The sequence below is a fragment of the Etheostoma cragini genome, chromosome 10 (genome assembly GCF_013103735.1).
Source record: "Etheostoma cragini isolate CJK2018 chromosome 10, CSU_Ecrag_1.0, whole genome shotgun sequence".
NCBI classification, from domain to species: domain Eukaryota; kingdom Metazoa; phylum Chordata; class Actinopteri; order Perciformes; family Percidae; genus Etheostoma; species Etheostoma cragini.
This window is the reverse complement of record NC_048416.1, coordinates 13,592,585-13,606,465: the sequence shown is the minus strand read 5'-3', so window position 1 is coordinate 13,606,465 and position 13,881 is coordinate 13,592,585. Positions and strand designations below refer to the sequence as shown.

Sequence of the window (13,881 nt, the reverse complement as noted above, 5' to 3'; positions counted from 1 at the left end):
GAATTAGCAATAATAATCTCATCTTTTAAACACGGGCACTAATCTGAGCTCATTTACACACACACACACACACACACACACACACACTCACACACACACACACATACATGAAGAGGCAACATATCATAGGAGGCAGCAGCACAGTGATGGATGATGGCTGTGCTAGCCTGTGAAGTCAGTACAAATACAGATTCAGTGTTTGTATTAAACTGATACATTATTGACTATGAGTTATCAATTATGGATGAAAGTCCTCAGAGGCATCACAGTCCAACACCACAAAGAGACGTCTTGTAGACGGGTTGAACCATTCTACAAAATCAGACTCAGTTTGACTGTTTGCACCACCCTGTTTTATTATTGATCAGAACCAATCAATTATTGATATTGATGATCATCAGGGGATGGGAAAGGTTTAAACATGAACACATATACCTCCTCTTATACACAGGTAAAAGGATGATTCGGCTTTAGTACAATTTAGGTCTTTTTTATAGTAGTGGCCATCATTTCTATCAGATTTGAAAACATCGTGGTGAGATCTGGAAACATAGCGACAATCCAACCAAAAATGATGATCAGATACTTTAACTAGATTATGTAAACCACTGGTGTCTTATGACCATTTATAGGGACCCCACACAGTCACAGTCTCTATTAGCTGTAACTAAAGCAGGATGGTCTCGCACATTTGTAATAGTTTGAACGCTATAAGACGTCCCAAAGAAGTTCAGTTTAACAGTATTTCACAAGTAAAGGTAAGATGTTGTTTTTTGTCTATGTTTAATAATACTGTATTGTTCTTTTAAATATATGTTTCAAATGTTTCTGTTTACCACTGAACTGTATTAAGTTAAATATGGGACTGTTTAATGTTGTGCACTGTAACGTTACTGTCATTTTGGGCTTATTTATATATTTCTCTTTTTTAAATCCTTTTCACATTTGTCTTTTTAGATTGCTGTGTGTTTGTTTTGTGCTTCGTCCCTTAAACCCTTCAACTGCCTTGCTGTGGAAACTTGCTACACAACTACCTTGCCTTTTAGTATCTACTTTGCAAGCTTGTTAATCATGTCAAAATGTCTGAATGTCCCAGATTGCGCGGGGAAACTGTGTGCCCTCACAACTATGATATCGGCCAGTCACTTAACTGTGATATATGCATACAGTTTGGGTAATAGTGTAGCTATTTATCTAACCTGGTGATTTGTTTTATCTACATTTGACAGCTCATGTTTCTTGAAACCATCTATTTTTAGCAATGTTCCATTGTAAGATTACATTCCATGATCTCAGCTATTAACTTAGTAGAATATAATTATTACAGATAAGAATGATGGCAAAACCACAAAAATAAGTTGTAAAACATGAAGATCCTTTAACTGTATGTTGCTTAGCAGGAAATTGAAGTTTAAGTTCAAAGTAAGAGTCCATTACAAAGGCTTAGTCAGACACAATGCATCTAATACAATCACATTACTTCATTGTGCATCTTGATCAATCCACTAATATGATTCGATTAGAAGGTCAGCTGTAAAAGGCTTACCTGAGCCCATAAAGCACCGTGCCATCCGGGTGGAGACGGATCATCCTGTTCTTGACGGTGACGCCGTGAACGAAGGACTTCTTGTCGTTGAGGAAGTAGGTGTCGGGGACCCACAGCTGATCTGCCACTCGGTTATCCAGAGTCAGGTTGTAGGCGATCTCAGAGTAGGACAGGCGCTTGTCCCGCCACGCTTGCTGGAAGTACATCGTCAAGGTGTAGTCCTGGAGGATAGAAGGGAGGGGGGAGTCCATTGAATGAAGCTAGTGAAACACCTCAAGACAAACTCATGGTGAGAGGCAATGACGCTGACTTTAATACCACTATGGAGCCAAATAAAACATTTCCACTAATGGACTGACTAAATATTTTAGGCAATACCCTAACTGTAGGAATATGTGTCCTTATCACTATCATTTCAACTTGGAAACAGGTCAGGCACCAATAGCATGTTGTGTCAGGCAATCCCCCACCCACCCACCCACACACACACACACACACACACACACACGCTTACATCTGAACATGACGTGTCACGGCACGTTGGACAGACTCTGCATAGTGAGAAGGTCAGGCAGAAGGTTGTTGGTGGTCTGAAAGGCTAACGCCTGTACTAGAGGCCATGGTGGCTGGGGATGGGGGGGTTAATATTTAAACTATCCTCACTCAACTATTCTCACTGAGACCATAACCAGAGGGGAATTTTCTTGGCTGGCTGACTGTTGTCTAACGCAAACACTACCTGCTTCCATTCAAAACGATTGATGCTACCTTCTAATTGAGACAGAACTCTGTCTTATAAAAATCTGTAGATTTCTCTCTTTTTTTTGCTTGATTTTGCTTCTAATTCTGCACACTAAACAAGCGAACTAGCCTGCTGAGATTTAGGTGAGTTTTCCAATGTGAAAAGCCTAAATTTAAACTGTACAGTTTGTTTTTACACATTCTCAGAGATGTAGCAGTAAACTCTCTCTCTCTCTCTCTCTCTCTCTCTCTCTCTCTCTCTCTCTCTCTCTCTCTCTCTCTCCCTCTCTCTTTTCTTTGCTTCTCACCCTTGAAAAAAGACTCCCACACAGTCACAGTATAACACAGTACTGCAGTTGGATCTTCTCTGTGGCAGTGTATTGCAGTGCAATCGATGAGTAGGAAAACACATTAAAAAACACGTCCTTGAGCTTTTACTCCAAGAAGACATCATTATTACTTATCGACATGTTTCTATGTTTTCAAGTAATTTTTTTCTTGTATCCTCACGCGTTGGTGTGATACTGCAAAGCACCTGCCATTTTTGCTCCTAAACTGTTATTATTCATTGCGTGCAGCGTGCGCGACCAAGGCACTGCGTCAAAAGGGCATCTAAAAATACATGAGCTGCTGCCATGTTGATTTTTTCAGGAGTGAAAAGTCAAGGGAGGACGGCCACATCCTTATCCTGTTTTACAAGAGTTCCCACTGAACCCTTCTCTCACACTCACTCCCTCTGTCTCATTATCAGACTGTCGATCGGATAGCTCTATCACCTTTGGGATCTTTAGCTGCTGCCTGCAGACTCGGTGTACATCAACCACTGAGGCAGCATCTCCTGCAATACGTCCCTGTCTTGACTGCCATCCTTCGTCATATTGATGAAGGAACACAGAAACACCAGCGGTTTGAATCCTCTGAGAGGAAGAAGTTGCTAGACGTAGATAAACCTGTCTGACTAAATTAGAGAACTGAAGCTAATAATATTAACCGGAGCCCTGTGGTAACAATCTTAACAACAAGAAGCAAAAAACATTTATCAATATGGTGTCACAGACTTTCAGCAATAATCTTTCTGTCTTCTGTTTTTTAATATACTTTGTAACTAGAGTGAAACGTTTTGATGGATATGGTAGCAAGGGAGCGCCAGGGTGTCTATGGTGTCACACACCTTTGCATTCATATCTCTTAATTAGTTTAATAAAGCAAAATTAGCGCCACATCTCATAGTTGTAATTATCAAATTAATATGTTCATTATTTTAGGGAACAGAACACTGTGAAATGTCCTTTTGTCTAAACAACAATTCGAAACTCAAAGATATTCCAATCACATTGATATAAAACAGGGAAAAGCAGCAAATCCTCCAATTTGAGGAACTGAAACATTAAAATGTCTGCTTGATAAATGACTTCTACAGATGATTAATTATCTAAAATGTATGATAGTAATTGACTAATAATTTCAGCACCAGTAGGATTTTTTGTTATAGCTTGTGCCCAAAAAACGTTCCTTGTTCCCTCACTAAAAAGTCAAGTCATTTATATTACTTACTACGTAATATAAGTGACGTTACGTACTTATGTAGCCTGACATTGCAAATCACAAATTTGCCTCAAGGAGCTTTACAATCTGTACAGCACACGACACCCTCTATTCCTAGACCCTTGAGTTGGATAAGGAAAAAAATCTCCTGAAATAACAGGAAAAAAATGGAAGAAAGCTCAGAAAGAGCAACAGAGGAGGGTTCCCTCGCCCAGGACGTACAGATGTTGTGTGGACTGAATGGACTGAAATAGCAAAACCACTCACTACTCCCAATATAATAGTCACTCAATGTTTTACACTATTTATAGTGGGCAGTAAAATGAGATTTTGGACACTTATGAGTCATTGTCATTTGTCAGGTCAATTTCCCACTCATAAAATGTGGCACAATACATTTTGGGATTTTTAGCAGAAAGTCGGACAGTCCTTTTTTCACTCACATTGTGGGAATTTTCAGGGCATGACATAGTGAATACAATTCAGAGAATGTAGACACTCAAATAAAATGGTGGATAGTAAATATAATGTACCGTATGGTAATTAACAAGTGATTTTGGACACAGCATAGGGGACTTTATCACAGCGGACATTTTGATTTGTCATAGTAAGAAAGGCACATCTGTTGCTATAAAGATTTACAATGGATTTGTTCTTTTCAAGTGTCCCAGGAAACCATGATAGTATGACAGCATGAACAAAACCAGGACAGTGAAACTAAAGCAGCTAAATGGAATTCAGCCATCTTTCATTTTAGTATTTACACCTGTGCTTTTCCTTGTCTGCTGTGAAAAAAGGCCTTGAACAAGGTTTCTTGTTCAGTTAACTGAGCTAAAATTCAAAGTGGGTGTGCATTAGTGTGTGTGTGTGTGTGTGTGTGTGTGCGGCCCCCGTTGTGTCCGTTTGGGGAGGGGATGCACTGCTCCAGCACAGAGAACACCTGGGCATGCACGCTGCCTCCTGGGTGTGCGGTGGATTGGCAGCGTAATTACGGCCTCACAGATGGTGCTGTTTACCTTTGCTCGGACATCACATGAGCTCAGAGGGGGCCACAAAATACAGCTGCCAACAGCCTCTCCCAGTACAGTCAAAGTTATTGTTAAAAGAAAATCTGCAACCTAAACTACTGTAGGCCTACTATTCTGGCGCTCTACAAAAAACACAAAGCAAGAAAATCATGTTGTTTTCATGAAAACAAAAGCAAATCCTCTATTTCTACATGTTAATGTCTAAGCATTGTTTTCAACAGAAAGTCTGCTGAAATCTGCACGTGATATTCATATTACGCAACACTAACCAAATCTCATTCGTTTTATGTCAATATGGCGTAAGCAATTTCATAAACAAGACGTTTCATGTGTTATGTATTGAATGCCATTTCAGTCCACACTCAAAAGATGGAGAACCAGAAAGAAGCAGAGGAGGATTTTGCAGCATTCACTAAAAGCTGTAGATGAGTGGGAGATAGACCGTCCCATGCCGGAGTGCCGGTCTCCAAAGCGACCTTCAGTCTCCTTGTCACAAGTACTCCTTAGAAACTCCATTAACATCACACGGGCAGCCCAGTGAGCATCAGTGAGGGAGACATCTTGTGGAGAGCATCAACGTTAAAAAAATAAAATAAAAAACTGACAGCAGTGAATCTATTAGGACGGTGAAGCTATAAACGAGGCCTGGCTAACTCAAAAAACATCAAGGCTGGTTGCACAGTGACAGAGTCTCACTACAGATATGTTTCTGGGCTAACAAACCCCCATTAAGAATCTGACAGAGTGACAAGGAGTACATTTGTGTTTCCCTGAAAAATCTGACAGGCTACAGTTGTTACAAGACCTCCATTACAACTATATCAGCTGTCACAACTGACAAGAGAGGGAGCTGCTAATAGAACACAATACACACCGCTCTGTTAATTTCAATTATGTGTAGTAGTCCTTTCTGTTTGTTGTTGTTTATTAAAAAAAGACATGTCCACCAATAAAGTCCCTATCATTTTCATTTGTAGTCTACAAGCGGAAATGACAGTAGTTCATTCGGATTTTCTGTACATGATTGAAAAAAAGCAGGATGTGGACCCCTTGTCTTCTACCGCCCTCTATAACAACTCAAAAACCATAGGGTTGTATAAGTTTGATACATCATGACTTTTCATGAATTTGGAACTGATGACATATTTCAGACATCTGCTGCTGAAAAAAGAGACTTCAGTAAACATGTTTAAAGTAACTATGTGTAACTTTGAAATGTTTCTGAAACTGTTCAATTTTCCATCAGATGATCATAAATTACCTGTAACAGCAAACATCTAACGGTGAAAAGAACGTTTTTTTTTATATAGTTTTTATCAAGGACTTTGCCCAGGTCCAACTTTTCCCACAAAGTCACAAAATGATTTACGGCAGGTAGACGGCGTTTCAGTAACACATTCTAATGGGTAACAGATTTTGGTGTAACACCGGAAAAACTTTTGAGCCTTCAAATCGTTTGAGTCTCCAGCCAGGTAGCAATTGTATTTTTATTTTATTTCAAGTTGTAGTCAGGGCTGATACTGGTGCAGGGCCATAACAGAAAAAAGGAAATTAAACAAAGAACAACTAACGTTAAAAGCTAAAAGGTAGAGGGACCAACATTGGTTGGGCTTTCTACAGATGGAGACAATTAGAGGATTGTAAATCATTCAAAACCAACCCTGAATTGGCCCTCTTCCTCCATTAGGTTAAGTGACCGTCTGCGACACTTGAAATGCAACGATGCATCGGTAACATATTCTAAATGGTAAATGATTTTCTGTCTGTGCAAAACATTCATCGCAGCTATATGACATTCCTGTAACGCTAACTCTGTAATACAGTGGGTAATACATGCTTTCCTTCCATAGACATTATATTACCACCAGCCTGCACGCACTATAAAAGATCTTCACAGCAGCAGGTTTGGTAAAAACACTACCACTTTTGTCCAAATGGACCGATACAATCAACACAAACTGAAAGTTCCTCAGTCACTTTAGACATGATTAAATATAGCACATTTTCACATGTTCTTTTTTAGTTTATAAGTATTTCTGTAATTGCAGTTTTATAACACTTTGTTCATAAGAGGTCTAACAGGGAGTTGGACTTCTTTGGGGTCTAACTGACCCTAGTCTGGTAAAGCCCTATCTCCACAGCACTGTGTCAGCCCTGAAGTATGGACTGGCTACAAGACTTATCTTTCTGGAATAGGGGAAAAAAACACTCTGTGATGTTTTTAATTCTATAAACCAATCACAATCATCTTGGCCAGCGCTAAATAGTGCTAAAAAGGCCATCGCAAAATAGATTCCAGAGATAGTGGAAGGGGAGGGATAAGCTTTATCCCAGCACTGGACATCCGGCAAGCCAGACTAAATTGACCTCAAACATAAGAAACTTCAGACTAACATGTATGTTTCTTTGTTTGTTAATTATTTTTTGGCAAACAAAATGAATATATATTTGTTTATGTATAGCCCATAAAAATCCTAAGAATCAGCACATCAACTTCATAGCATTTTTAAATAGCTAATAAGGACATTTAGTTAAAACCTCAGAGCATATTATAGTTATACTAATAAAACAATGCTTTCTGATTTCTGATTTCTGTATTGTGCCATCAGATTTGCAGTTTGTTGCAAAGACATTAGTTACCACTCCCATACTGTTCTTCATATTTTAATAAGGTCAAATGAAAAGAAAAACACATTTAAAGGGGGGTTATTAATTATGCAATTATTTTAAAATAAACTACACATAAAGCATTGTGGTCTGTGTGGAAAGTAAAAACAATTTCAACAAAACGTAAAGGTTAAAAAAACAAGTCCATGAACTGCTGGTATGCCAGCTGGTACAGTATGTGTGCTTCTCTCTCTCCTCTGCAGCTTCACGGGACCAGACAGACGTCCACCATATTGCTCAACGCTTTCATCTGCTGTGTCCTGCTGCAGAGTGCTCGGGCAGAAGCAGGGAAGAATCTGCTGCTAATAACACTGTCTACTGTGCACATACGAGGAGATGATTCAACGTTTGGGCAATGACAAGCTCGTCCGAAGTCATCTCAGCCTCTTGTCTGTTTGCTTCTCATCTACTAAGCTGGAAGAGATGCCACAGCACATCAACTGGTCAAGCTGAGTCTGGTTAAGAATGGGCTTAAAATATTAGGGGTCAAAGAGGGAGCTATTGCATTCTGAATGAGTAACACATCCTGAGGTAACTGACAACATGGACGCCTGAATGACTCTCTTTCCATCGGGTCTTTTTTCAGCTACTTAGCTCCAGTGGGGAAAGTGCCCGACAGAATCATTAAGGGAGTCATAAACACATTATTAAGGGTTTTTAATGGAGCTGCTAACTTACTCCCTGTTTTATTAGGAAAGAATATTATGACCAATTTAAACTTGGCAGTCGGACTCTGCAAGGTTAAGTGTTTAAAACAAATAGGATTACTCTTTCAATTTTTTTTAAATCACATTAACTTTTGTAAAGCGCATTAGAAGAAATGCATTTTGGGAAAACCTCTATTCGGTTACAAATGTACAGGGCAACTAAATGATAATTACAAATGAAAATTACACAACCATTGAAAAGTACGACACTAACTGCCTTATGTTTCACAAATGCATATTTTGGCACATGTTACAAACCTTTCTTTTAGCAGGTTTTAATTTCAGATCCACAAAAGGTTTATTTTTCAAAGCTCCTGGTCTCTTCTGACATCTTCGACTGAACCCAGTCTCCATGGACTGAACATTAAACACAGACCCCAGCGTGCATGACAGACAGCTGCAGGATTAAGTGTTGTTCTTGTGCTGTAATTATGCTGCTGACCATATTAATCTGTTACTCTGTGTGTCCACTCAGCATAACTAATGACATTGTTCTAGACAACCAGCATTCTTGTCTTAAGCTTTTTGGAAAGCTCAGCAGAGCAAACAGAAAAAGAAATATATTTATATATATATATATATATATATATATATATATATATATATATATATATATATATATATATATATATATACATATCTGTATAAAATGTGCGGGGGGCATAGCTATCATTAACAGTTTTGTAGCAACCTCAGAAAGGCCACAGAAAGGAGGTGACACAGAATTAAGATTTCCAATTAGAGCTGCAATTCTGATAATCGAGTAATTGTAAAAGTCATTGATCATCCAAACTGTCAACCATTTGCTCGACCCAGCTTCTCTGTTCTCTCTCTGTTTCATATACTGTGGCTGGCTAAACAAAACAAGCAACGTGAAAGTGGCTCTGGTAAACTGTGATCTGCATTGTTTACTGTTTTCTGAAAAAAATAAAAACTTAACTGATTAATTGATAAAAGTTCAATGATTATAACCATTGTTTGTTGATTAAAATCATTGTTTGTTGCAGCCTTATCTAAGATACTACTGTATAGACACTGTGGGAAATATCCTGTATCATCAGCTGTTCTTAAAAAGGCAAAATATCAACCTAAATGCAAAAAACAACAACAATCTGGCATCTCTAAAAACAAGAAAGTGAGGCCTTTTTTTGCTTTTCCTTGACTTCCCTGGATCTACCAAAAAGAAGAAAGAGGCTGCGTTGTCATGGCAACCCTGAGTAAAAATAACACAAGCTTATTTTCCACATGCTGAAAATAAAATGGAACAGGATCAGTTTGGACAAACAAGATCAAAATGGTTGCTAATTCACAGACACAAGAAGCTGCCTCCTTCACACGGATGTGGTGTAACATCGAGGCCCGCGTGGTGTTCTCTCTGGTCATCGGCTCTCCTGTTATCTCGTGGCCGGATCCCCTAACTCATGTAAAGAAACCAGCGCTTGTCGGGATAATGATCGTAATGAAGGGAAAGCTCACGCCCCACTAATTCCTCCATCCCAGAAGCCACCACAGCTGGTTTGTTTAAATCTTTTAATTCACAGCCAGCTAATTAACATTCAGAGAACAGTATTATAGTACAGGCAACGTTTCCTAACAACCACCATCCTCAGGTATTTTACATGTAATTAACAAGCGGGATGAAGAAAAATACTCATTTTCCTCCCTTGTTATTCCAGCCTTGGCGTGCATATTGTAGCTACTCAACATATAGATGGCATGCTGAAGACGGTATTATGCAGCGCTGATGCATTGCTCAGACAACAGACTCGACTTGTATTTAATCAGCTGCACTGCCTGTGTGCAGAACACTTTTTAATGCACCGTAACCAGGGTTTGGTTCCTGGATCTGTGATTCCAGCAAAAACAAACAGCATTATGCAAATGCAATTTAGGCTGCTAAGTGAAGGAGATGAGTGATGGAGCGGGATGCCAGCGCTGAACAGACAGAGATAAACATTGGGTGGAGGGTTGAGGGGTGGGGGGTGGGGGGGGGGTTGTCTCGGCCATGATATCATGCCTGTGCCATATTTTGCACTAACCCTAGTGAGTCAGCACAGCCCACCCAGCAAGGATGTGTGGTCACACCTCGGACTCGGAGGACACTTCCCTCTCAAAATAGCACATTTGTAATGTCATGCAGGCGAGGCTGCTACCACGGCGCTGACTGACCTGCACATTTTTATTGCCCAACAACGCGGCTGACCTTTGGAGCATTCAACATTGCATCGTTGTGGATCACAAGAGAATGCACCAAAAAAGTGACTCGTATGGCATGTATGAACGTCTTACATGTGCACAGAATAGCAAAACATACTCCTTAACTACCATCCTGCCCCTTCATGTCAACGGGGAAGAAGAAATGCCAGAATAGTTTCAATCTGCCCGACCAAAATGTAGAGCGCGTTCTCCACCAGAGGCATTTTTATCTTTAATTAGAAGAGCGAGCAGCTGTCTACAGCCTAGACCTGCTCATCGCCATGATGGCAGGCCTGTTAACAAACACTCACTTCCAACCCAGTCATATTCTTTAATTTCTCCATGGCTGGGAAAGTCATTACAAACTCATGCTACACATCTAAATACTGCTCTCTTTTGGTAACAGGGTCTGGTAGAAATGTTTCCCTGGCCTCCACCGGGTTTTAGATATCAATAGAGATGGTGAAACGGATCACAGTAACCTTCACCTCTCTCCCACCCTGTTCTTTGCTGCTTTCACTGGTTTCATCCTCGCTTCTCTGTGTTGTTTTCCCTCTCAGCGCTTTAATCTTGAAAGCAGCTGCCCCTGATGAGGAAGATCAAAGCAGCCCAGCACCGAGCACAGGTCACCAACTCCATCCTCGTGATCACGGCGCACGGTGATATTATTGATTTCTCTGAGATCAATCTCGCCAGCTGCTGTTATCCTCTATTGTACCACAGAGAGATGGACGTAAAGAAAGGACGAGGAGGAGAATCCGACCTGTTATGTAAGTAGCACAGAGGATTTTTCAGAAGGTGACAACAATGTGTGGAACACAAGTCCGCGGAGGTCTTTGGATGTTATTTATTTGAACTTTTCGACTAAATTTGTCCGCCGTGTCAGAAGGACGCCTGTGCAGATATGGCAGGGAGAGCTTTTTTGAGAAATGGGCGAAATGAACGCTCTCTCATAGCCACAGGGAGTTGCATGACATCAGCCGCCATTCACTGTTTGTGCACAGTTTTGTGTTCTGTTACACACTCACACGGATGTATGAAGCAGTGTTTTTTTCCAGATGAATGCTCGCATAGACGCCTAGTTCTTAAGTAAGATAACCCTTTGGAGCAAGACAGAGGTGGATTACATGGCTGCTGAGCCCAGAGTCACAGCCAGGGATCCAGTCAAAGAGGTGGGATGGGAAGGATGGTGGAGAGAGAGAGAGGGAGAAAGAAAGAAGCCAAAGCAAGTGAGGGGTTTCTATTTCAAATCTCCCTGGACCCCCACAAGGCACATCCGTTCTGGCTGCATCCTCCACCAAAATAAATCATTTCCATCAAAGGAAAAGCCTTTCAGTGTTTCAAAGTCTCACATGATGCTGTATTTATAAAAAAATACTTATTCAGTGCAGTTTAAAATGACCACAGACATTTGACAGGCTACCGAATCAAACTTAAAACTGACTTGATTAATAATAGAAAACACATCCTCTGACATTCCTACTGGCAAACTGGTTTTTCATGCTCTTATATAACATCTCTGTTATGTTGCTCCACTGGACAGGCTGCTTTGTAAATGATCTTTTCTCACATTCTATGCAAAGACTGTCTTTAATATTTTTCTCAAAGCATCAAAAACCTAATGGGCAAAACCAGTTATGTTACACTGGCATAGAGTCTTTTTAATGCAGCCGAGCTATGCTGAAGTAATTGCCATCAGTTTCCTGTGGGTTGCTGTCTGTCTGTCTGTCTGTCTGTCAGCCACATGGATCAATAGGGGATGCTCTTGCATGGGCTGCTGAACTTTTCCCCGTTTTCTCCAAGTCGCACATAACGTTCATCTTTGTGCACCAAAGCTCACGCCTTTTCTTTCTTTTGTTGCAATGCTGTATGACCAGAAATGTATTATTAACAAATTGCTTAGCCTACGTCATCTGAGGAGTAAGGGGGAAGATCATTTACGTAGTAGGTGATGATGTGATTGGTCGTCCGAATTAAAAGCCTTAAAGAACACCAAAGGATGGAGGCGAAGAGAGTGTTTTAATTCATTTCAAAGGTAACTGCATGGAGAGGACACAGGAGAGGGGATGAGGAGGGGTGGGTGCGTGTCATCAAAATTACACCATCGAGGCTTGACAACGTGAAGCAGTCAGGAATACACACACAAACACACACACACACACTCACACACACGCAGCCATCCGCGCTCACTACCGGGGCTGTGCGTCCGAGTGCGCCAGTGAGTGTGTGTTTTGAATTCAAATGCAGCAGCACACCAGAGCTGCAAATGCGGAGACTGAGAGGAGGATGGCGATGATGTGTTTGGGAACATTTTTTTTTACACGAGTAAAAAAAAAAATTATTCACGAGATGCCTCAGCCTGGCTAACAGCATCCCAGCTCACAATCACACACACTGACCCGTGATAAATAGCCCACTTCTGGGGTATTCCATCCGCGCCAGGCACAATTGGCAACATTAAGCGGGTTAATAATCATGAAGATGCACCTACCATATTGACTTCAGACACCATGTCTATGCTGGCTATGTCTATATTCATTCCCACTGCCACCGGCGCACCTGTGAAGGAAAAGAGGCATTAATGCAAGATATATGAATAATTCTCTCATCATGTAAATTTAACAAATTCGTGACGTGCGCTCGGGTTTCTCTCTGCTCCCATCCACCTACAGGAGACTTCTGCATCATCAGCATGGGCAAAAAAAGACTGTTTAACACGAAGATGAGCTTAAATGCGGTTCATTGAATCTTTTTAGTGGGATAATCAAACATTGATGAGCGGGATCGATCACGTTTAAAAGCCTGTCTTATCACCTCCATCAAAATTAATATGCACATCATTTCTCATAGCCTAATTTGAAAGGCCTATTTGGCTGTGAAGGAATGATTACGTAAATTAAAGCAGATTTTGCGATTCATTACACATGTATTGCACGTCGAGAGGGCGTGAAAACATGACATTCGGTTTCAATGTGCTCGTTACCTCCGAAATCTGGCCTCAACCGAATGTCGTATCCTTTCATCAGTCTGTCCACTGTTTCTTTTACCAGAGGCATATTGCTTGGATCTTTGAGATCCTTGACGCTGTGGGAGAAAAAGGTGGTGTAATGCAAAACAGCTTATTAATATCACACGCCAGGCACGCTTTAACAGCGGCTAAATGAAATGCAAGACACAGAGGACCAAAAAAAAAAGGAAAACGAGATTACCTTTGAGCCCAGACAAAAGTCACTAATAAAGAAAAAGTCAAAATCCCAAAGTGGTTTTTCCTGATCCTCCCCATCGCAACAGTATTGAGGCGGTTTCGGGATGCGAGTGAGGAGAGCGCGCATCCAACTTACTCCAGACAGTGCAGAGGAGCCAATGAGAGGCGCATGCGTGCAGCCAGCCCAAGATCAAAGAGTGGAGACTGATGATGGTGGATGAGCAGTTTCCATTGCAGAGAAAAATA

At 40.8% G+C, this 13,881-nt stretch overlaps 1 protein-coding gene across 2 annotated transcripts in view; it reads right to left on the bottom strand.

Moving 5' to 3' along the window:
- Positions 1-13,713, bottom strand: part of gabrb2a (gamma-aminobutyric acid type A receptor subunit beta2a) — a 32,952-nt gene extending 19,239 nt beyond the window's left edge. For both annotated transcript variants that reach the window (XM_034884293.1, XM_034884294.1), the window contains exons 1-4: positions 13,640-13,713; positions 13,414-13,514; positions 12,922-12,989; positions 1,547-1,767 (exon numbers count right to left, since the gene is read on the bottom strand). In XM_034884293.1, coding sequence (XP_034740184.1) covers positions 1,547-1,767; positions 12,922-12,989; positions 13,414-13,514; positions 13,640-13,713 — 464 coding nt within the window. The remainder of the gene's footprint in view (positions 1-1,546; positions 1,768-12,921; positions 12,990-13,413; positions 13,515-13,639) is intronic.
- Between the last annotated feature and the right edge of the window lie 168 nt (positions 13,714-13,881).